The following is a 22,978-nucleotide window of genomic DNA, read 5'->3' as shown; positions in this document are numbered from 1 at the left end:
GCCTCCTCTGGAAGGTATCTTTTACCCGACGGAGGCGGGGGCTTCAGGGGAGCGCGCTCAGTTGCTCCCTGTTGCCCGATGTGCTCCACTAACCTATGTCTGCTATTTTTGCCAGAGAGGTCCCCCGGGCGAGCAGGGTCCTCCAGGGCCTCCGGGCCCCCCTGGAGTTCCGGGCATAGACGGCATCGACGTAAGTTTCTATCTCCAGGCCACCTCTGTTCCCTGGTCCTGCCCTTTCCTATTCTTTTCCCAGGGCTCCTGTAGGTTTTTAGAGAGGACCAGGGTCTCCCCTTCCTGCCACCCCACTTAAAGGCAGGATCGGACATGGGCGAGATTTGGGGGTTGAATCCTAGGAGCCCGGGGATTTTTGGAGGGAGAGGTGTCCCTGTTGGTCATGAACCTCTACGTTTGACCCTTACACCATCCCCATCCATGTAGTGAGCTCTCCTGGAATTGTCCCAGTGGGGTCCCCAGCCTATCCCGCTCATAGACAGCTCTCTCTTTTTCTCTTACCCCTCCAGGGTGACCGAGGTCCTAAGGGCCCCCCAGGCCCCCCGGTAAGTTGATTGGAGCAAATGGTGCTCCACTTCCTTCCTTTAGACGTGTTTTGCAGCCTCCTGTGTCTGAAGGGTCTCAACTTTGCACCTTTTTTCTCTCCTGTCCCCGCACCCCTCTCCCCCTGCTCAGGGTCCTGCAGGTGAAGCGGGAAAGCCAGGAGCTCCAGGCAAGCCTGGCACACCTGGCGCTGATGTGAGTAGGCGAGTGCTGGGAGGGCGCCCAGCCTGGGATGTGTGGTGGGTATGCATAAGTGTGTGTGTGTGTGTGTGTGTGTGTGTGTGTGAGAGAGAGAGAGAGAGAGAGAGAGAGAGAGAGAGCGAGAGAGAGGGAATGCGCTGTGGCTCTAAACTTGGCCTCCTGCCAGCGCCTGACTGATCGAGGAGCTGGCAGCTTTTGCAAAAGCACTTGTGAAGGTGAGGATACCTCTCTCTAGGAGGCGTTGGCATTTCTTCCTCTTAGAAAACAGCAGCGGACACCGGCTTCCTGTCTCTAACCGTGACCTCACAGTGCACATTGTGAACTCTCAGCCCCACTGCGGGCAGAGCGGGTACGGATGGCAGTAGATTGTACTGGCCTCGGCTTACCTGCTGTGAGTCCGCTGGCAGGCTCCTGGAAGCTAGCCTTCGCCCTTGCTCTTTCATTGGCACTCCCTGCATTAATTTAGGAAAAGAGCCTTCAGGTAGGCAAAGGGCCAGAGCACCCCTAAATCCCAAGGAATGTGAAAAAGAAAGATGCACTTGAAGTGAGTGGGGATGTGCGGGGGGATGGGGCCGGCAGGAAAGCCCGTATCATCAGATAAGAAACTAAACAAACAAACAAACAAACAAACAAACAAACAAACAAAAAAACTAGTTTTGAATTTAGAAATTCAAAACTAGCTTTTCCTCTTTCCATGGAGTTTTCCTGGCTGGCATTACTGGCAGAAATGAGCTGGCTAGGATTGCATGGAACTAGTAAGCTTTCTCCGGTTTACCCACATCTCCATCAAATGCTGAGTTATACGGTAAACCTAACACTAAATAATACTTCTTCACAGTCAAATGACTTCAGGATTCTCAGCCTCTTTCCATGCATTCTAACAATGTGTAATGAGGACCCATTACAGACCAGTCCTTGACTTTGTCCCTGGAATACAAAATGAAGTAAGAAATGGCGTCCGTTCTTAGAGAGCACCATGGTGCATCACTCAAGTTATTCTCCAAGTTACCACTTTATGTGTTTTCCAAAAACTAAAGACTTTTCCAAATGAAAGAAAGCACCCGAAAACCTATAATTATGATTTCCAAGAATTTTTGACTACAGTTTGACAGATCCTTCATTTTGAAAGAAAAATAAATAACTGGATTTTTACTGTTATTAAGGTGTGCTTTCTTTGTCAGGATTCCCATAATGAAGGTGTCTGTTTATACTGTGTCTATACTATTTAGTGTTTTTTTTTTTTTTGAGACGAAGTTTTGCTCTTGTCGTCCAAGGTGGAGTGCAATGGTAGCTGGGATTACAGGTGCCCTCCACCATGCCCAGCTAATTTTTGTATTTTTAGTAGAGACAGGGTTTCACCACATAGTATTTTAGGAAATGGATCTTGGTTTACATTTCAAAGCCCCTAGTTTGAACTTTCTGTGTATGCAAATTAGCAGTACAGGAGGCACCCAAGGACTAATATTTGGATAGTAAAAACTAAATCTCAAAAGAGTGTTTGTATAATGTAATATGAACTGAAATAATATAACTTGTTGGCAGTCAAACTCTTTAGAACATTGATAATTACTTGAAATTGTCATACCATAATAAAAAGAGTCTGATAAATGCAAGGCTACTGAACAAGCTGGTAGCCTAATGTAGCTTAAATTTATTTCTATATTCCTTTGAAATTTCAATCAGCCTTTAGTCTTGGATGAAAAGAAAATTTCTGACTAAATTAAAAAAATTATTTTGGTAAATAAAATATTTATTTTGTATTTCAAAAATTTATTTTGGTAATTGAAGCATAAATGGGTCATCTGAATGCTTGTCTTGCTATTAAGCTGCAATATAATGTCAGACAGAAAGTTAGACTTATCTTTCCCCCAATTCAGTAGTGGTTTTGTAGCTTGCTCAACAAATTCTTCTCTTTACCTTATACCATGGTGTCATAAAGACAATCCTTGGTTTTGCTTATAAAGTAATTTCCCCACTCTAACAGAAATTTTGGATAAACAAATGAAAGTGCTGTGAAATTTTTAGAAGTACAACATGGAAAACAATTTCAAGTAACTTTGTCTTTATTTGCAGAACCACAGTGCAGCACAAACCAGATTTCAAATATTAAAAGACATAAAAGAATAAGCTGTCTTAAATTATTGAACTTTGGCCTCAGGGAGAAAATGATGAGCCCATTTAGTCTGCTGAGACAGGAGAGGAAAGCAAAAGAGAAAGAGAGAAAAAGGGAGGAAAAAGGAAATCCATGTATGTGCCAGTATTTTAGGCATTTTCTAGATCTCAGGGAAAAATTAACTGTACTGTTTGCATTTACATGAACTTTTTCCTCAAGCACTGCCACAAATATTTCTCTTAACCCACAATAACCTGGAAAGTAGATTGGTCTAATATTACTTTCCATAGATAAGGAAACTGAATAATTATGAAGACAAGTGGCTTCCTCAGAGAACTAGAGTTATTTAGTAGCTAAGATAGCAAAATAGTCCAGATGTCTTGATTTTTAGACTCCTCAGGCAATTCTGCCTCATGCAAATACAAGTGACGTTCTTAATAGATGAGAGAGAATAGCAAGAATAGAGAGAAAAGTGATAGTGAATTTTTAGTACCTAAGTCACCGATCAAGAAGAATGATATGGATAATAACAGCCGTTTGTAATTGATATTTTATAATTATTTATAAATATTGGTATGTTTTATATTCCCTGACTTTTGAATTGAAGCCACATGAGACATCTGGAAGTGAAAAGTTTTCTTATTTCACTCTTTGACTGATTTGACATTAAAAAAACTTTTATTCTAAATTGAGAATGGACATCTCTGAGAATAATGAAACACAGTAACTGGATCAGAATTTGCTATTTGTTTTTCCTTGGCCTTAGGGGAGCTAAGTAAGTAGGAGACCTTCAACAGTCCTTTCTTGGTAAATGAACCTGAGTGTGCTGGTAGGACTTTAAACCTCGAATCATTTCATCTTCTGCTCTTTGGGTCATTACAAGGCTTATTTTTTGATAATGTTAAAAAATGGTTAATTGGATGATGGTTGAAAGGATCAGAAAGGAACCCTGTTCAGTGTTCATTATCCTATGTTGAATGGATTTTTGGCAGAAAATGTAAATGAGTCATAGCAGTCATGCTTGTAGAAGTATGCCTTGAGTCCTACCAGCTGAGCTGTCAGAATGCTGGAAGGAAATCTCCATTGAGGACTGGTATTCTCTGCCAAACAGTAACATGAAGTTCAGAACACAGTCAGCTTCAATATTATCATATATAGAAGTTTGTCTGTATGAACATTCATATGAAGGCACTTTTTTCTGCTACTGGTAATGTTTTCTTCTTTTCTTTCTTTGAAATAAGAATTAGGAGGTCTTATTGCAAACTGGATTTTGAGAATTATGTATGTGTTATGTGTATGGTCTGTGTATTTCAACTCAAATCTGCCCTTTTTTCAGGTTAAGTTGATTTTTTTTTTTTTTTTTTGGCTTATGGACAGATAAAATTAGATAAGACAGAACTTGGTTCTAAACTTAGGACAGCTGTGCTGTTGTCAGCAATTATATTAATGGAGATTTTATTGATTGATTGATTGATTGATTGAGATGGAGTCTTGCTCTGTCGCCTAGGCTGAAGTGGAGTGGCGCGATCTCGGCTCACTGCAACTTCCGCCTCCCGGGTTCATGTCATTCTCCTGCCGCAGCCTCCCAAGTAGCTGGGACTACAGGTGCCAGTCACCATGCCCGGCTATTTTTTTTTTTTTTTTGTATTTTTAGTAGAGACGGGGTTTCCCCGTGTTAGCCAGGATGGTCTCGATCTCCTGACCTCATTTGGCCTCCCAAAGTGCAGGGATTACAGGCATGAGCCACCACGCCCGGCCTAATAGAGATATTTTTATATGTACTATTTGTTGTGACATGCTCAGAGAGACCTTTAAAAACAGTATTTTATTCTTTCTTATACCATCTATTTGAGATAAGCAGAAGAGAAATTAGAATAAAGTATAAGAATTATAGCTAAACTGTGATAATTTTTACAGGCAGAGGTTACGGGTCCTTTGTATTCTCTGAATGTATGCAACTATTATCTGTGGCAAATACTTTATAACTAGAATTGTGAGTTATTAAGAAATTATTCTGAAAGATCAGTGTAGGTGCAAATATTCAGTCATCGAGGAAATGTGATGAGGACAGGAAATACAGTGCTATGGTTAATACCTAGATTTTGGTTTGTTTGTTTGTAGGACCTTTTCTCAATGAGGAACAGCATCTAGAACACTGTGCAGTTAGGGACCTTGCCCATGATTCCACAGCTGCCAAGTGGTAGGATCAGGATTTGAGCTGAATACAAAGACGATGTGGAGGAATAAGTGTAATATCCTTCCACTTGGAAGGCCTCCTTAAACTTATTGCATGCAGTAATCATGTCGTGAGTGGTTAGACGCCAGGGCAACATGTTAGGACTGTAATGGACATGTGATTCTTGTCCTTATGGAGCTTATGGTTTTCTGCATAGTTATTTCATAACATGTGTCACTGTAACATCTGACACCAGAATCCATTTTCAACTTAGTTCAGAGAACTTTCCAGTGATTGACATAGTTTAGCATGTCTTATGGAGGATATTTTTAATACGAAATAACCTGAAGACAGATTCCAGGTTATCCAATTATTTATTTGGTTCTGCCTTATAGTAACTGTCCTCCAATCTTGTCAGTTATTCCAGTCACAGGTTGAAGAATGTTAGTTGATTGTGTGTATGAAAGTTGACCAGAATTGGTCTTGGGAGGGTTTAATGCAGTAACTGAGAGTTAGAGGTTCAATTCGTTAAATATACCCAGAGGTTTATAAAATTTACACGCTATATGTGCGTCCAGAGAGCGCTCCTGGATGTGTGGTTTGTTTGTGAAATGCCAAAGCAAACATTTCATTACCATAGGTGCTTAGCAATTAATAATGTTGAGGTTTGTTCCCAAATTACAGTGCTGTAATTAGACTAGGGCTCTTGAAAATCAAAGGCAGTCTGTCAGAAGTTCTTTTGTGTGTGTTTAATATTTTTCTTCTTTGGTAAATTTCCAGTAATTAACATTTTCAACTCATTTTTTTCTACTTGCTTTGATTCACTCTGTGACATTGTTAGGAAAATTAATTAATGTAGAGAAATGTAAAAATGGTAGCCAGTGAACTAGTTTTCTATATGAATTATGTGAAGAAATTTTATGGATGTTTATTTGGACCATGACAGACTAAATATGAATTTTGGTCATCCATTTTTAAGTACGGCTTTCATATTTTTCAAGAGATCCCTCTCTCAATTAATATTGTTCGGGTCTTCTTCAAAATCTTGATAATAGAAAGGGTTTATAAGATACTTATATAGGCATGTATGTATATGTACACACATATATATCATGTTTATCTTTAGGAAGGTATAATTTCAAGATTACATTGTAAATGACAGCATCCGAAAGTGTCAAAGAGCAAAGAAAAAAACTAAAAGTAGAAATGTATCTTTACCAAATGTGGAAATTCTTGTATACGCGTGATATTATCATTCTTTAATACATGTTTTATGTTGAGGATGATGATAAAGTAAGTACTAGTAGGGAAAATAAGAATGTTTAGAATATGTATTTAATAACTGCTTTAGTATCAAATATGATAATTATAAATGTGATTTATAATAATAGGCTTAAATTTTACATACCGAGTGGCATACATGAACGTATATTCTTAATTATAGCTATTTTTACTAAGAAAAATAATGTAGAAACATGTATGCTTTCAAATGTTTCTACTTTAAGAATTGATATTATTTGATAAGCAATTGTCATTGCTAGAAGATGGCTAGGGGGCTGTTAGTGGCTATAACGCAATAATGAGATTGTTTCTGTTTAATTCCTATTGAGGAAATATTGTATTGACTTCCAAGACATTGTCATAATGTAGACAGAGATTTTTGTCCTGTAGAGAGATACATAGTATTTTTGTTTCATAAATGAAGTAAAGGAGGTAAATAAACCTGAGTAAATGACAGAACCAAGACCTACCAGTCTTGGCTGTTACAGCATTGTAATTGCTATGTTGCAGTTTTTTTTCAAAGCAGGGACAAAAAACACTAAATTATTGAACCCTGTGATAAACAACGCAATTAGCAAGAAGTTAGGAATATGATACAACTTATCAAGAAGAAATAACCACAACAGGCAGACCTTGTGTTAATCTTTACTTTTGAGTAAGACTATAGTAAGGTTATTTTGTTACAAATATTTGCATCATGCATATGTAACCATCCTGTAGATGATTAATAAATAAAATGAAAGTTTTCTACTTAGTGGTTTGCCTAAGGATGTTATGATAGTTCTAACATCATTGTCTTGCTCTGTTAGGGATTAACAGGACCTGATGGATCCCCTGGCTCTGTTGGGCCAAAGGGACAAAAAGTAAGTTAGCCATCTGGTATTAATTGCTTGTACAAAAATGCTGAAGTATATTTTTATTGTAGTGTTTGCAAGCCAACTAACATTAAGTTATGAAGCATCTAAAATGCACTTGTTCAACTATAATTGTGTTTAAAAACACTATGATGTGGAATACTATGCAACCATAAAAAGGAATAAGATCATGTCCTTTGCAGGGACATGGATGGAGCTGGAAGCCATTATTTTCAGCAAACTAATGCAGAACAGAAAACCAAATACTGCATGTTCTCACTTATAAGTGGGAGCTGAATAAAAAGAATGCATGGACACATGGAGGGGAACAACACACACAGGGACCTGTCAGAAAATAGAGGGTGGGTGGAGGGAGAGCATTAGGAAGAATAGCCAATGGATGCTGGGCTTAATACCTGGGTGATGGGGTTGATTTGTGCAGCAAACCACCATGGTACCTGTTTACCTATGTAACAAACCTGCATATCCTGTACATGTACCCCTGAACATAAAATAAAAGTTGGAAATTAAAAAAAAAAAAATAAAAACACCATAATGGGGTGTTTTAATGCTTTCAATATTTATGCAGTTTTCATGATTACATATTCATGTTATGAAAGGTCAGTACAATGAAACTATTTTTGTTTTTAGGGAGAACCTGGTGTGCCTGGATCTCGTGGATTTCCAGTAAGTAAAAGTAAAGCTACAGAATTGAAAATTTCCTATCTTTAGGTCAAATTCTGCCATTGTGAAATCTTTAGATGCAGTTTTCTGCATAATATCCATGACAAATAAGTTGGTGACATCTGGTATGGTAAGCATTCCTACTGTGAGTGGAAAAATTTTAGAGGAGTTTGAATGTACAGTAGAAAATATCTATTCTATTTGTAGGTGGTATTTTCCAGTAGACAATTCCCTCTTTACCTGCAATGATAGAAAATACTTCTTGCGTAACAAGAGCAAATTTAAGTATTCAATGTTTAGACTATGGTATCACACCACATTCTTCACAACTGGTTTTATCTCTAAGGAAATATCAACTAAACAGATATTATCACTTGCCTGATTCCTTGACTAGTCTTTTTCTATATTTGCACAGTGTGGCAGGTTTGTGTTATTTGTATATATAAGAGGACTAAGTTCTTAGGCTGCTTTTCCTATCTGCTGTGCTCTTTGTTCCACTTTTACTCTTGTCGTTAATCTGTATTTTTTCTTCTGTTTTCCTATTTGTGCTATTTTCTTTACCATATTTCAGCATGTCATCTTTTCTGTTATAAGCCTATTTTCAGAAGTGAACAGCTTGTTGGCCTTTCTCCCATATTTTTCAACTCAGCTCTTAATCTCAACATCTTACAGAGATGCCATTTTTGTTTAGTGAAATTTGTTGAACATCTAGGTTTCTGATAATGAAATAACTTATTGATGACTTTGGTGTTTTCAAGCATAACACTTATTTCCTGAATTGGCCTATGTATTAAAGTGTTCAAACTGGAGTCATTTTTCCAGCAATGCCTTTTAAAATCCCACCGATTATTAAAACATACTGACCATGTGAAGTTCTTGCTTGTTTTGCCTGCCCAACTAATTAGAAATAATAATATCATTATCAGTGCATTGAATCCATGGGATGCTTGGTATACGCGTATTTTAGAAAAGCAAGTCTGGAGTGAAAAGCTAACATCAATATCATATCACAGACAGCTGTGAATAAAAGCTATTCTAGCCAAAGTAGGAGAGAAAAGAATAATGAGAAATCCCAAGGGGAAAAAATTGAACTTGGAAATTACAGAGAGAGAACAGAGATCTAGGCGGCTGATATTCAGTTTTAATTTCAACAAGCATATTATTAGGTTTTGTTATATGCTAGGCCCTGTGCTAGGAGTTGGGGCTAGGAAGATGAATAAGATGTGGTTCAATCCTTGATTGTATAAAGTTTGGTGTTGCTAAAGAGATATAAATGTAAATAATAAAATAGAATGACTAGCTTAAAAATCAAATATAACATATTAAATTAGCATCCCATTGTAGGTTACTTCAGGAGTGACACCATTTTATTTTCAATATCTACTGGATTTAGTGTCTGAAAATACAGCCTAACCTTTTGAAAGGGAGGTGTGTTTCTGACCCTTTTTTGTCCCTGCCTCTCTGTGCTGAAAGTTTGTTTGGGGAACTTCTAAACATAATTTATTGTAGATTGTAGAACTAGAATGCTTTTAATGTAGGTTTCCTATAAAACGCTACAAATGAATAAAATCTGTAAACTCTCCTGTTGTGATGCACCTCTTTATGAGTTACGGTAAGTTCTCTTGAGGGCAAGCATGGAAGGCTTCTTTACTTTGATTTCCTTAAAAAAAATTTGGAAAAATCCCAGTTAGCGTAGACATCAAAGGAAAGTTTGAGTAGCTGAAATAAGCTTCTGCTTCCTTTAGAAGCAGAGCCATGTTTGCTTTTCTTTATTCAGTGCTTTCTTTAGAATGAGCATCATTTTTAGTAATAGAGTTTATGGTTTATTTTAGCTGAGTTATGTCTACATTCATATTTATACTAAGTATAAACATCATGCTATAAACATTTTTATTGTACTCTTTTAGGGCCAGTGGTATTCCTGGACCCCCTGTAAGTATCACTTCATCATTTATTTTTACACAGTCTATAAAAATGTCCTATTTCTCAAATCCCCACCTTATTCTCCTACTAACAGTCTACTCAGTGGTGTTTATAGTGTTCTACCTACAAGATCTTAGGTGGTTACTAAGGATAATACCCTTATTCTGCTAAACCAAGTGTTTATTAATTCAGGAAATTTCTGCTTTATCTTAAATAATTGAAGTTTGATCAAATGAGTGATTGTGTCATTGGAAACCAAAGCTAATACAGAAATGTAATTCTATTATTTATCATATTTGATATCATGTATGATAGATTGTAAAAATATTCATAAATGACCATTTGCTTTGATTTATTGCCTTCAGGGTCCTCCTGGGACAGCAGGACTCCCTGGAGAGCTTGGCCGTGTGGGACCTGTTGTGAGTACCACAGTGCATTTTGATAGACCTTTGCTGATTTAATAGAAGATGTTACCTGGGAAAGCAAATTACCCTAACTCTACATTTCCACTTGTGAACCAAAACATAGCAGATGAATTTCATTCCAGTTTATAATATTGGTGTGGACCAGGAATAATAATATTTTTTGCAGAGTGATTTTAATTTTTTCCTAAATTTTTCAGCTAAACTCTTCTTCCCAACTTCCAGATTGTCAAGTAAGAGAGTGTCGTCCTCATTTTACAGACTCTCAGCCAGGACTGGAGTCTAGTGGCTTTTGTATTAGGCTCTCTGCATGAAATAAAAGTGAATAGCCTAAAATTATTACCATGTGTATTTATGTTAGGATCATTAAGTTATAATTCAGCCAACAAAATTTAACTTTAAACATTAAAGAGCTGGACTTCATAAAAAATGTCTCATATAAAATGCTTCATATTGATATTAAGTAAACATTTCAAAAACGTTGACATAGTGATGTTATGTGAAGGTGGGTAATTGTAAACTCACTGTGGGAAGGGGCCATGTATCATATACCTTGTTTGTTCCTCTACATGTGCTCATTGTTTGCAAATTTATTTAGTGAACAAATGAATGAATATGAAATGATTGTAAAGTTAAAATAATTGTGAGGTACTTCCGACTTTTTATGGCAGAACATCAAGAAGGAAAATGTGCCAAGAGTAAACACTGGATGTTAAGAGTAATTGGAGCCCATTTTCATCCGAACGGTTTACTTCGATGTAGCTTTCTTTGATTTTCTGACCCATTGCAACAGGTGCAGTGACAGACCAAGTGATAGATTGTGGGTGAACAGCACTAGCAAGAGTCAGGCACTGCAGCGATTAACTTCCATTTCACAGCTTCAGACTGAGTGCAAGCCTTCTTTTGCACTGGTTAGCAAGATGACACTAGCCGTATAGGTTGCTCTGGGTCCTCTGTAAATCAACTAGAAAAATAAGTAGTGTTTCCAATTTGTTTTCAGAGTAGATCAAATGTTCATCCTATAGAGAAGAATTGGCTTTGCTTTTTCCCCTAGCCTCTCTCTGACTTGTTTTATTACCTCGATGAGACTGGAATGCCTTTATTATTCTCATTTTGTAGAACTAATTGGATTATGGGCCACCCATCGATTTTGGTGGCAGGTCTATGCATGGCTGAGCTCGGTGGGGGTTTCCAGTAATACCATTCTCTCATGCCTCACTGTTTTTATGTACTGTGTTTTGACACATGTATAACCACTGTGTCACAATTTTCAAATAACTTAGGGTGACCCTGGGAGAAGAGGACGACCCGGCCCCCCTGGCCCCCCAGGACCCAGTGTAAGTTATTTGCAGCTTGAATTTCTCTTTGTGTCTGAGAGTCAGGGTTGAAAAAAATCTAAGAACCCAAAATGGAAGTTCCTATTAATTGAGTCATTGCCCCAAATTTCCAAAATGGCTATCAAATTTTTCCTGCACTCAGGGCGTGAGTCTTTTTAGGGCAAGAAGTAGAGGAATCACAATAATTTAAAAGGTGGTTTTTACAGGGCATATCTTACTCATTACTTTTGAAGTCTTTTGACAGTTGTGATGTCTCAAATGCTCAAAACTTAGATACATAAAGGAAGCATTTTCAAATGAACTAGTTTTTACAAAGGTTTTCGTAGTAAGAAAAATTTAAAGAATAGGAGTTTAAATAGAAGATAATTCGTATTTTTATTTGTAATTCAGAGTTCCCCACATTTTCTATTTTGCCTCTTATTTCATTTCCCTTCAATGCCTTCCCAAAATAATCTACTGCAAAGAGAACATGCCCAAAGAGACTCTCCAAAGAGAACATGCCCATGAGTCAGGATTTTAGAATATTAGCATATTATCTGCTCCTATTAGTTTCTTATATTTTATTAAACAAATATATTTTATATTCTTGCCTGATGAACTTCGTATTATTAGTATGTTTGAATTCATTATTTAATTGTATTCTGACCCTTAATATTTTATTTACTTTAGGGAACAATTGGCTTTCATGATGGAGATCCATTGGTAAGATGCTTTCCTTTGAACAAAATATAGTTTTAATTCAAAGGCCATATAGTCTGCAAATGAGCTTTCTTTAAAAGATCTCCCTGGAATATACTATGTGTCCGTGTTTTCCTTTCACTCAGATGGCAGAGCAGTCTGTAACACTGGTGGACTACTGGCTTGCATCTACTCAGACTAATAATTTTTCATTATAGATGTATCTTTGTTCTTCTATAATCTTTTTACTTTATGACTAAGACATGCTTTTCACTAGAGCATCCAGGTTTTAAAGAGATAGAATTCAAATAACTTCCTCTAGGATTTGTTTTGCTCATAGATTAACAGTCTAATGATGGTGGTAATGTGCACTACATGCAATGTTGGCCCCTTTGATGGGAGACATGAACCTCAGGATGTGGCTAGTCTAGTGGAATGGGAAGGGGAAATGAATCCTGTCATGGTACAATAGGTTATCTGTAAACATATTTTCTTCAATAAATTAGATTTGAAATAAATGTTGCAAAATATTAACATTTATTAAATCTGGATGATAGATTCATGGAGGAGGGTATTATATTCTTTACACTTTTCTGTTAGTTAGAAATATTTCTGGCTTTAAATGTGAAATAATAATAATAAGAAGGAAAGGGGTGTTTAGAATTATTTAATGAATATTATTGCAATGGAGTTCTGTAACTGGAATCCCTTAAAAAAAGACTTTGTCACAAAGCGGGAGTCCTAGTTTATGCACTCTATCTGTCTGTCTTTCTCTTTGTTCTCTCTCTCCCTGGCAGTGTCCCAATGCCTGTCCACCAGGTCGCTCAGGATATCCAGGCCTACCAGGCATGAGGGTAAGAGAAAAACTTCCAGTATTTTAAGAGTATTATCCACAGATAAAATGGAGCCTTTACTTTAAGCATTAACCTTCCTGGTACAGAGACCTCACTTGGATCGATCAGGCAAATAGTGCTTATTCAATCCTAGCAATTCCAGCTGCCCTTGACATGTATTCCTACCAAGACATGGATGTTTAATCATAGGATGGCTTTCTAGTTCAGGGAAGAAATACCAATGAAATGCATTGGATTGAGAGACTTTAGAACACCAAATTAAGATTCAGAAGTTTGCTTCCTGGCTGAGTGTAGTGGCTCATGCCTGTAATCCTAGAACTTGGGTAGGCCAAGGTGGGAGGATTGCTTAAACCCGGGAGTTTGAGACCAGCCTGGACAACAGCGGGAGACCCCTGTCTCTACAGAAAATAAAACATTAGCTAGGCATGGTGGCGTGCACTTGTGGTCCTGGCTACTCAGGAGGCTGAGGTGGGAGGATCACTTGAGCTCGAGAAGTCAAGGTTGCAATGAACTGTGATTGTGCCACTGCACTCCAGCCTGGGTGGTGGAGCGAGACCTTGTCTCAAAAAAAAAAAAAAAAAAAAAAAGTGCTTCCTATTAAGGGAGATAGTGAGTGGTGGGGCACTTGGAGGGGATTGTGTACATAATGTATTTGAAAACTTTTAGTTAAAAAAAATTTGAAAAACTGCACAAAATAGTCAGGAAAAGAGACTTTCCAAAAGTATTTTTCTCTGTCTGCCATCATAATTACTTGAAAATTTTCCATACAAACAAATAAATACCAAATTCTGGGGATAAATAGCTTTCTCTCTCTCTAGTCTCTGAGTCTAAAGTGATTTTGAGACATTCCAGACCAATGGAGCTCTGCTGTGAACTGAAAGGCCCCAAGGCACTGATTTTCCATTAGGGTTTTTCTAAGGGTAGTTTTGGTGGGTTCCCTCAACTGCAGAAGATTCAGGCCTGGACAGGTGTCCTATTTTTCAAAAAGACTTCTTTGAGGGGTGAAAGTTCCGACAGTTTTCATTTTGGAATGCTTGTCTCACAGTTTTGTCTCCTGTTACTACCCAAAGCACACACATGCTTAGGACAGGTGGCCTGACAAGAAAAGACAGGGATCTTCTTCTCATGCAGTGCAGCTTTCATCCACTGCCCTTTATTGCTTTCCCTTTGCACTTAAACATTGTACACAGTAGGCTGGGCGCGGTGGCTCATACCTGTAATCCCAGCACTTTAGGAGGCTGAGGCGGGAGGATCACCTGAGGTTGGGAGTTCGAGGCCAGCCTGACCAACATGGAGAAACTGTGTCTCTACTAAAAATACAAAATTAGCCAGGTATAGTGGCACACACCTGCAATCCCAGCTACTCAGGGGCTGAGGCAAGAGAATTGCTTGAACCCAGGAGGGGAGGTTGCGGTGAGCAGAGGTCACGCCATTGCACTCCAGCCTGGGCAACAAGAGCGAAGCTCCATATCAAACAAACAAACAAACAAACAGTACACAGAAAGAGGCAGAAGGTTGTGCATCAGAGAAAGTCCACTTATACCAGCCCTTCCTCCACCACCAGGAAGGGGGTGGGAATGGAGGAGGCCGAAGAGGTTTTCAGAGCAGCCTTCAGAGGGCAGGGGATAGCCAGCTGAGCTTGGTCAAGGCTGTCACTTCTGAAAGGTTAAGTTCCCGGCACTAGAGAAGACTTAATGCTCCTAACCCGTGTGAGGAAGTTGGAGAAACAGGGACTAGGAAATAACAGACAGTTATCAATGAACTAGGTAATGAAGTGTCTGTTATTCTAGAGCAGTGTTTTTCTATTAAGTAAAACTGATATTAATTATATATGGCAGTCATGGTGCTGTTAAGGTCATTCAATGCACTGATTTTCTTTATGACATAACCCATTTCTTAGTAATACAGTGGCACTGATTTAGGGAAGCAGGATCACTTTATGAGCCTTCTGATCACTTTCTGTACCAAACTCAGGACAATTATTTATTTTGCATTTGTTAGGGTCATAAAGGAGCTAAAGGAGAAATTGGTGAACCAGGAAGACAAGGACACAAGGTAAGGAGAATGGGTATTTAGTGGATAAATTGTGATTAGGAGTTATTCGTCACTTTCATTATAAGAAATTAGGAATTATAGGAAATAATGAACCACGATATTTTGCCCTTCTTTTTCAAATAATGGTTGATAAGTTCTAAGCAGATGCATCAATATTTGACTAAACATCGTATTCTAAAGTTGTTTATTTACAAAAAACACTTACAAATAAGGCACCAGACATTTTCATTTTTTCCTGTGTCACTACCTTTTCTTTTCTTTTCAAATCAATCACACTCAGCTTTTTTCCTTGATGCTATGATAGTCCAACATTATTCAGATAGTTGTTCCACTTCACCAGACAAAATTTTATGACATTTGTAAAATTTTATGATAAGTGTTGCTGAGACTAGCAAACAGAGAAGTTGGTAATTGGCTTATAGCTTCTCATCCCAAGTTCTGAAACAATTTATCTATTTATTTCTGACCTCATTTCAATATAACCTAGATTTTGAGTAAGTGGGAGGTTAGTAATAACTTATGTTATTATCTGGATAGAAATAGAATCCACAGCACAATTTGCATTGCAGCTGGCATGCCCTGCAGAAAAACCAAGGCTGGGATTTAAAGCAAGGTCACCTATTTGCCCTTTTTTTCATCCACTAGTGTAAGTCATCTTTAAATATCTAAGAATTTGACTTCCTGCAAATTCTTGTCTCGGTAAATTTGATAATATTTTACAAAGTCAAGTTGTTCTTATTAATGCAGGTCCTCTTGACTTTGTTGACGATGTCCTTCTACCCCTTTATTGGGTAGTGACAGAAGACTAGTCTTTTCTTTGGAAGTCAAGAACTCAAGGAGCAATTTATCAATGTCTTCAGGCATTAATACGCTTGAACTTCTTAGCTAAAAATCAGTCTGTTAAATAGCCTCAAATAATCAGGATAAATAGACCAATTTTCTGTACCCTATTACAGTTTGGACATTTATTTTTAAAGTCTTTTATTACATAGGCTGTGATAGTTAAGGCATTTTATTTATCTGAAATATAACAGCTGGGTTCCCAATATCAAATTGGAGAAAATAGGAAAAAAACCCGAATGCTTTGGAAATTTCTCTGTGTGATCATTCTTCCACTGAATCTTAAAAATTGTCATGAAAAGTTTTGACAAATATAAAGTACCTGCTATGTGCTACGGTTATTCTGAGCACTGGGGGCACGGAAGCCCAAAAAAAAAAAAAAAAAAAAAAAAAAAAGAAGGTCCAAGCACAGGGGACTAAATTAAATATGTCATAGCCATATAATAATAGAGTATTGGTTAACTACAAAAAACAAGTGTGTACAAATATTAAATTACATCAAAAGATATTCATGAGGTATTCTATGCAGTAAAGCTGATGTAGTAGACTTCTGTTATTTTTGATGTTTGTATCCTTTTCTCCTTCTTTTGGTGATGCTTTCCTTTGGAGAACTTTCACTCCCCCATCCCACAGGATTTGAAGATGGAGCTGTTAATCCAGATGCCTTTCCACTTTTCATATGAAACTAGTCTTTTTAATATTTAAACAGGTTAATTATCTAGATTCTCAAATTTGGTTTGGTGTTCAGGGGAAAACCTACAATTTTTTTGGCATGTCAAGTAATTGGCCAAAATTTACTTAGAAAGTTGTTGAAAATTTCTTTATTTTACATTTTAGTGTCACTTGAAAGTGTAAGTGATGTCTTTGAAATCACAATAGGATGGCCATAGCTCATTGCAGAATGAACCTTGAAAGGGTGAGCAGATAGACTGAACTGAAACTGAAAACAGAATGGTAAGAGCTTGGAGGCCTGAAGTTTGGATTCAAATTCACAAATTTGTCTTGAATTTTACCCTACAAATTAGTTAATGAAGATCTTAAAAACTGTTTATGAATATAGGAATGAATAGTAAAATTTCAATAATTAAATTAAATAATTCAATAATTAAAATGTGGTATTAGTAACATTATACAACATTATACAGGTCAATACTCATGCAAAAATCATAGTGAAGTGATAATAAATTGCTACTCCTAAATTTGTCATTTAACTTCCAGATTATGGATTAGTTGTGTGGTTTTCACTTGTAGGTGAAATAATTCAAATATATGACTCCAAAGTTTATGGAGAATCTATGGAAAATATCCTGTACCTAGTTATGGAAAAATTGCAGTGGACATATCAATCACTGCTGTTTTCTATCTAGTTTTATATTTTTGTAGGGAAATAGAAGTAGCATTTAATTAGGCACATGTGATGATTATCCAGGCCAAGAACTAGCTAATTCTCTGGCTTTCCCATTGGGATTGCCTCTTCCCGCTGTCAGTCATAGATTCTAGTGAAATATAATCTGAATATAATTATGAGGCTAAAACCAATATGTATGACTCTCATAATTTGTTTAAAAAATCAAGATAAATGATTTCAATATTGTCAAGATTTTAACTCTTGCCATATTACTCTATTAATTTAATACAGTCCTAGTACAAAGCAAGTAGACTCTGTAAAGATCTGCCCAATGATTCTAAAGTTGATTTGGAAGAGTAAACATTTAGGAAATCTAAAAAATAAGAGTAACTATAAATGAAAAATACAGATAAGGGAATTCTCCTTACCTGAGATTAAAATGTATTGTAGAATTTCAGTAATTAACATGTTGTGGTATTGGCAACATCATATAGTAGATCACCAGAGCAGAATCAAAGTCTAGAGCCAATAACAATATAGCATATGTTAAGGATGGATTTTGAAACCTGTGTGGAGAGAATCTATTATTGGAAGAGTGGCCAGTGAATAAGGAAAAAGAGAAAAGATTTCTGTTTTGTTTTACATCAAAACAAATTACTGATAATTAAAGATTTCTACGTAAGAAGTTACAACATTGCTAGAGCAAAAATATAAATAAATGTATATTTTTGGAGTGGAAAAGGCTTTTCTATGAGTGACATTAAAGGTATAACCCACAAAAGAAATGGCTGATTTGCATTAAAATATAGTATATGGTGCAAAAATTATAATAAGAAAAGCTAAAATAAAAATCACGATGAAAAAATATTGTAGTTTATGAAAAAATTTTCATAGTATAATTACATTTTTCTAATAATACATCCCCCCCATTTGACACACACTTGGAACATAAATGGGTAACTTTTCTCTCTCTATCTCTCTGCCTTTTTCTTGGTATCTTTGTCTCTCTTCCTCCTTCCCCACTTTAGGAAAACTTTGAAAGGATAACATCTAAATGTTACTGGTATTTACAGTTAAATGGTTGTATTCAGGTGACTTTTTTATGTATACTTCTCCATACTTTCTGAATGTTCTACAATTAATTTGGACTGCCCATTTAAATAATTTAAGAAAGTAGAATAATTCAGGAGTCACCAAGTGAACTTAAAACATACTGAGTTAGACCAAGCCTATTTCTATGTTCATTTGCTAGAATAACCTTTGGTGTGCTTTTCTTTGCTTTTTTTTTTTTTTTTTAAGGGTGAAGAAGGTGACCAGGGAGAACTGGGAGAAGTTGGAGCTCAAGGACCTCCAGTAAAGTATTTTTTAAAAAATATTTAACTAGGATATGTAAATATTCTTTTTTTTTTTTCTCATGACTTGGAATATTTTCTATTTAGCAGTTGGATGAATAGCATTACATGAACTTGGTGTCCTCTATTTTTCCACCATGCCAGCATTGGGGGATAAGTACTGTTTCAAAATAGGAGAGGGTCTTCATTATATATTGTAGCACTTTTTTAACAGAAAATTTCTACCTATAATTACATACATTCATTTACCAGATTTCAGGTCCAGGCAATTGAAAAGCAAATACTAAGCACAAGAGGATGATACATATCTTTTATGTTCTATTGTATTATCACAAGATATAATGAGAAAATTTTGTGTATTCTAAATATGCAGTAGGTATATCATTTATTGGATTAATGTAGCTTATTCTAGTATGTAATCATTATAATTAATTAAAACATTCTTAATTGCTCATATCATGTCTTTTAATAAAAAGTTGGTCCCTTGTGCTTCAGCAGATTTCTGCAATAATATTCACAGTAAGGTGATATGGGGCATCATCAAACTTCAGTTTCAGATGTTGTTAAATCAGAATTTGCGTTACTTTTGTATTACATTAAAATGGAGTTGTTACACCCTTTTTCTTGTTAAAATGAGTAATGACAATTTTGGAAATAATAATTGAAGACTATTAATTTAATATTGCAGCTAGCCAGGGTATAGACTATGTAAAAGACTAGCTCAGGTACTGTTCTTAAAAACTGAAGAGTTGAAGACAAACACAGGAACACCCTTTGCCTGCTCTGCTCTTCTCCACAGGACTGGCTGTTTAAAAAGGGTTCAGGGAGCTGCACAGATTAGTGTTTCAGGGCATTTAAAGTGTAAGGGAAATTAAGCTAAAGGAAGTAAGTCAGAGGATCTGGAAGAAATGGTCTCTGCTTTTAAGCCACATGAGAACTTTCAGGGAATCTGTGGTGTCCAGCGTGTTTGTTTCAGAAGTTTGCCCTCCCCTGAGTGTTTGCCATATGAGACACTAGGAGCTGGACTGTGTTTCACAGGTGGGAGATAGGAATACATGGTATAAGGGACATATGCTTTTTTTTTGATCTGATGAAAATTTGGTAGGGATTTAAATTTTTTTTTTTTAAATAAAAGCCATTCCCAAAGATTCTCAAAACAGGATTTGGCAAACAACATTCTAAAACAGTGTTTTCAGGGATTAAGGATCTATGTTGGGTGCTGCATGGCTCAAGTGGTCCATTGGGAGATATCTGTTAGTGCTTGATGACCTTCTGCTCTTTGGGAATAGGTATGCCAAATTTTCAAAAGCACATACTTTTTAAATGTACATGCACAAATATAAAGTAAAGCACAACTTTAAAAAATATGCTTCTTGGAATATTTAGAGAAAGCTCTGTTCTTCAAAGTAGACACCTCAAGAGACAATGTGTGGTATTCTTGTGTCGTTGCTATTGACCCAAATATTCTTTTTATAGAAATAACTTTAGAGCCAGGAAATGAGCTATACAAGAAAGAGCAGCTTTCTTCTGATATGGCCACATCTCACTCGATATTCTAAATGGATATCCTAAACTGGATCATCTTGCATATTTGAATTGGAAGTCATTCCTGACAGATCTACATAGAATTTGTGACTGATCTAAATGAGAGTTGGTCATGGACTTGCCCCCTTTTCTCCAAGTGAGAAGAGAGAAATGGCTGGCCTAGAGCTCCTTTATCTTAAGCCAATGGGAACGGTTAGCAGGTTGTCCAGAAGTAGCTATCCCCACTTTTCTAGTGGAACATCCACCCTCCTCTGCTTCCAATGGTATTCCCAGGCTCACTCCTTCCAGGATCGATTTCTGGATCCCTCCTACTATGGGGCCAGAGAGTCCAGAATGGTAGCATTTCAGTATTGAAAGAGATCCTAGAAATCACACTCAGCCCCTCGTTTTTAGGATTATTCACTCTTATGCCTAAGATGGGTTCCTATTGCCCCAAGTTGGAATTCAGAATGCCTTTCATCATAAGAATGGTATAATGAATAGTGACTACAAGGGGTTGATGGAGGCTCCAGCTCCTTTCTAGGTTATAGGCTTTCATGGGCTAGTCTGGGAAACTACTGCTTTTGATGGTGCCCACTGGTGGGAAAAAATTATTTCAAGGTTTAAAATCATGTTACATGTCACGAAGTTACGTGCCATGAAGGAAGTGGGAATAATAGTGTAAGTTCTATATATGAGTTAAAAGGTAAGTCAAACATATTATCACAATTTCTCTTATGCTGGTATTTACATTTTTGTCAACTCCAGTTTTGTGTAATGCTTCAGAATTTTATAAAAAGGTTTACCATCTGAAGAATTCTGCTTGGACTTTCTAAACTAGAAACGTTTGTCTATATATTGTCACCATTTCTTAGTATTACCTTTGGTTATGATAATCTCCATTTTCTAGATCAGCTTTTGTGATGAGATTTTAAAAAGCTTTGCTTCAGCTAAAATAATTCACTTCTCTTTTTTACATTTCCAGGGAGCCCAGGGTTTGCGAGGCACCACTGGCATAGTTGGAGACAAAGGGGAAAAAGTAAGATGGTGATGACAATAATATAATATCAAAATGTGTTAAATATTTAAAATTTTGGCTATTTAAACAAAGCTTTTTATTCAACAACTTTTTTTTTCTTTATTTCTTTTTTTTTTTGAGAAGGAGTTTCACTCTTTTTGCCCAGGCTGGAGTGCAATGGCACAATCTCGGCTCACTGCAACCTCCATCCTCCCGGGTTCAAGCAACTCTCCTGTCTCAGCCTCCCGAGTAGAGTAGCTGGGATTACAGGTGCCTGCCACCACACCCAGCTAATTTTTGTATGTTTTGGTAGGGATGGGGTTTCACCATTTGGCGAGGCTCGTCCTGAACTCCTGACCTCAGGTAATCCACCCAGCTTGGCCTCCCAAAGTGCTGGGATTACAGGCATGAGCCACCGCACCCAGTCTAACAACATGATATTTTCTGATGCTTTGTAGATGTGTGATGAGGTTTTCGCAATTCTGTTGTAAGCACAGATAATAGGAATGAGCAGTATGCATGATATTTGCCATGTATTAATCTATTTTAAATTATGTTGAGTAAATCAGAGTAAACAAGCTTTTTACATTTTACCTCATTATCATGATCAGCGGTTGGCATTGATACCACTGGCACAGTGCCTGGAGTGCTTCTGGTCAGGCAAGACAAAGACAGGGAGGATGGAAAAGGAGAGGTAAGCCAAGGCAGGACACCCCCAAAGACACTGGGGCCTCCAGTGACCCACCTGCAAGCTGATCCATGAGCCCTGCCCTTAGCATGTGTTATACACTTATGGCTGGAGGACACTAGCCTGCCCTTAGACCTGTCTCAGGAACCAGATTCTCCCAGCACTTCCATACCAAGGCACTCTGCAAGCTGCTGGGGAGATTCCAAGGGGAATAAGACCTTTATCAAGTTGGTTGTTTATTGGGTGAGACAAGTAAGTAGATAGTTAACTACAATGCAAGCAAAAGAGACATGAATCTGAGGGCCAGTGGTATGATGGAGTGCAGCAGAAGCAGGGCTAATCTTGATAGGAAAACTGAGAGGGTCCATGAAGGAGATGGCATTAGAAGGATGAGGTGTTGCCATTGGTGGAGGATGAAGGATAGGCAATGCTTAGCTCAGTGATTATCATCACAGAATCATCATGATGCATTCAGAAGTGTTTTCCTTGGCATGTGTGTAGGGGTGTGTTTAGCCTCTCTATCAGATTTTGAGAAAATGGTTACCACTTCTTGGAAAGAACGTTAGGAAAGTTAATTTATAGGCTTCAGAAAATACAAAAAGTATCTTTGCCCAGCATCACTTCTGACCCTGACCTCATTCTCTTTATAACCTCTATGGCTAATTGGTGTCAGTTCCACCAGCAGCACAGAGCCTTTTATTAACAGTTAAGTAATAATACATTGTACATTGTACATGCTCAATAAATGAAATTAAATTTTTCTTTTTAAAAAAGAGATGCACAGCTTGGTGAATGAAGGATCAGGCTTATTTATCAGTAGTTTTTTTTTTTTTTTTTTTTTTTTTTAATCAATTTAACGTTTTCTTTCCAGGCTCTTTGTCACTTCTAGGTATTTTCATTCTGCCTGCTTTCTTTATCTATCTTTTTGATCAATATTTCTTTTCTGAAAACTTTGTATTTGTAAAACATATTAGATGCATTCATATTTCTATATTTATGTTACCTTAAGTAACATTCAGTGTGTATCTTTTCTTTTATTAGATAATAGATCCCATTTATTGCTGAGCTGCTGATA

The 22,978-nt window shown here is 37.1% G+C and overlaps 1 protein-coding gene across 1 annotated transcript in view; it reads left to right on the top strand.

Moving 5' to 3' along the window:
- COL9A1 (collagen type IX alpha 1 chain) overlaps positions 1–22,978 on the top strand; it is a 96,523-nt gene that overhangs the window by 30,512 nt on the left and 43,033 nt on the right. The window contains exons 10-23 of the mRNA XM_030929603.1: positions 116–190; positions 522–557; positions 688–750; positions 7,136–7,189; positions 7,832–7,867; positions 9,403–9,476; positions 9,772–9,796; positions 10,153–10,206; positions 11,493–11,546; positions 12,216–12,248; positions 13,022–13,078; positions 15,080–15,133; positions 18,621–18,674; positions 21,183–21,236. Of these exons, the coding sequence (XP_030785463.1) occupies positions 116–190; positions 522–557; positions 688–750; positions 7,136–7,189; positions 7,832–7,867; positions 9,403–9,476; positions 9,772–9,796; positions 10,153–10,206; positions 11,493–11,546; positions 12,216–12,248; positions 13,022–13,078; positions 15,080–15,133; positions 18,621–18,674; positions 21,183–21,236 (723 nt within the window). The remainder of the gene's footprint in view (positions 1–115; positions 191–521; positions 558–687; positions 751–7,135; positions 7,190–7,831; positions 7,868–9,402; positions 9,477–9,771; positions 9,797–10,152; positions 10,207–11,492; positions 11,547–12,215; positions 12,249–13,021; positions 13,079–15,079; positions 15,134–18,620; positions 18,675–21,182; positions 21,237–22,978) is intronic.

The sequence above is a fragment of the Rhinopithecus roxellana genome, chromosome 4 (genome assembly GCF_007565055.1).
Source record: "Rhinopithecus roxellana isolate Shanxi Qingling chromosome 4, ASM756505v1, whole genome shotgun sequence".
Lineage (NCBI taxonomy): Eukaryota > Metazoa > Chordata > Mammalia > Primates > Cercopithecidae > Rhinopithecus > Rhinopithecus roxellana.
This window is presented reverse-complemented; position numbering and strand designations above follow the sequence as displayed.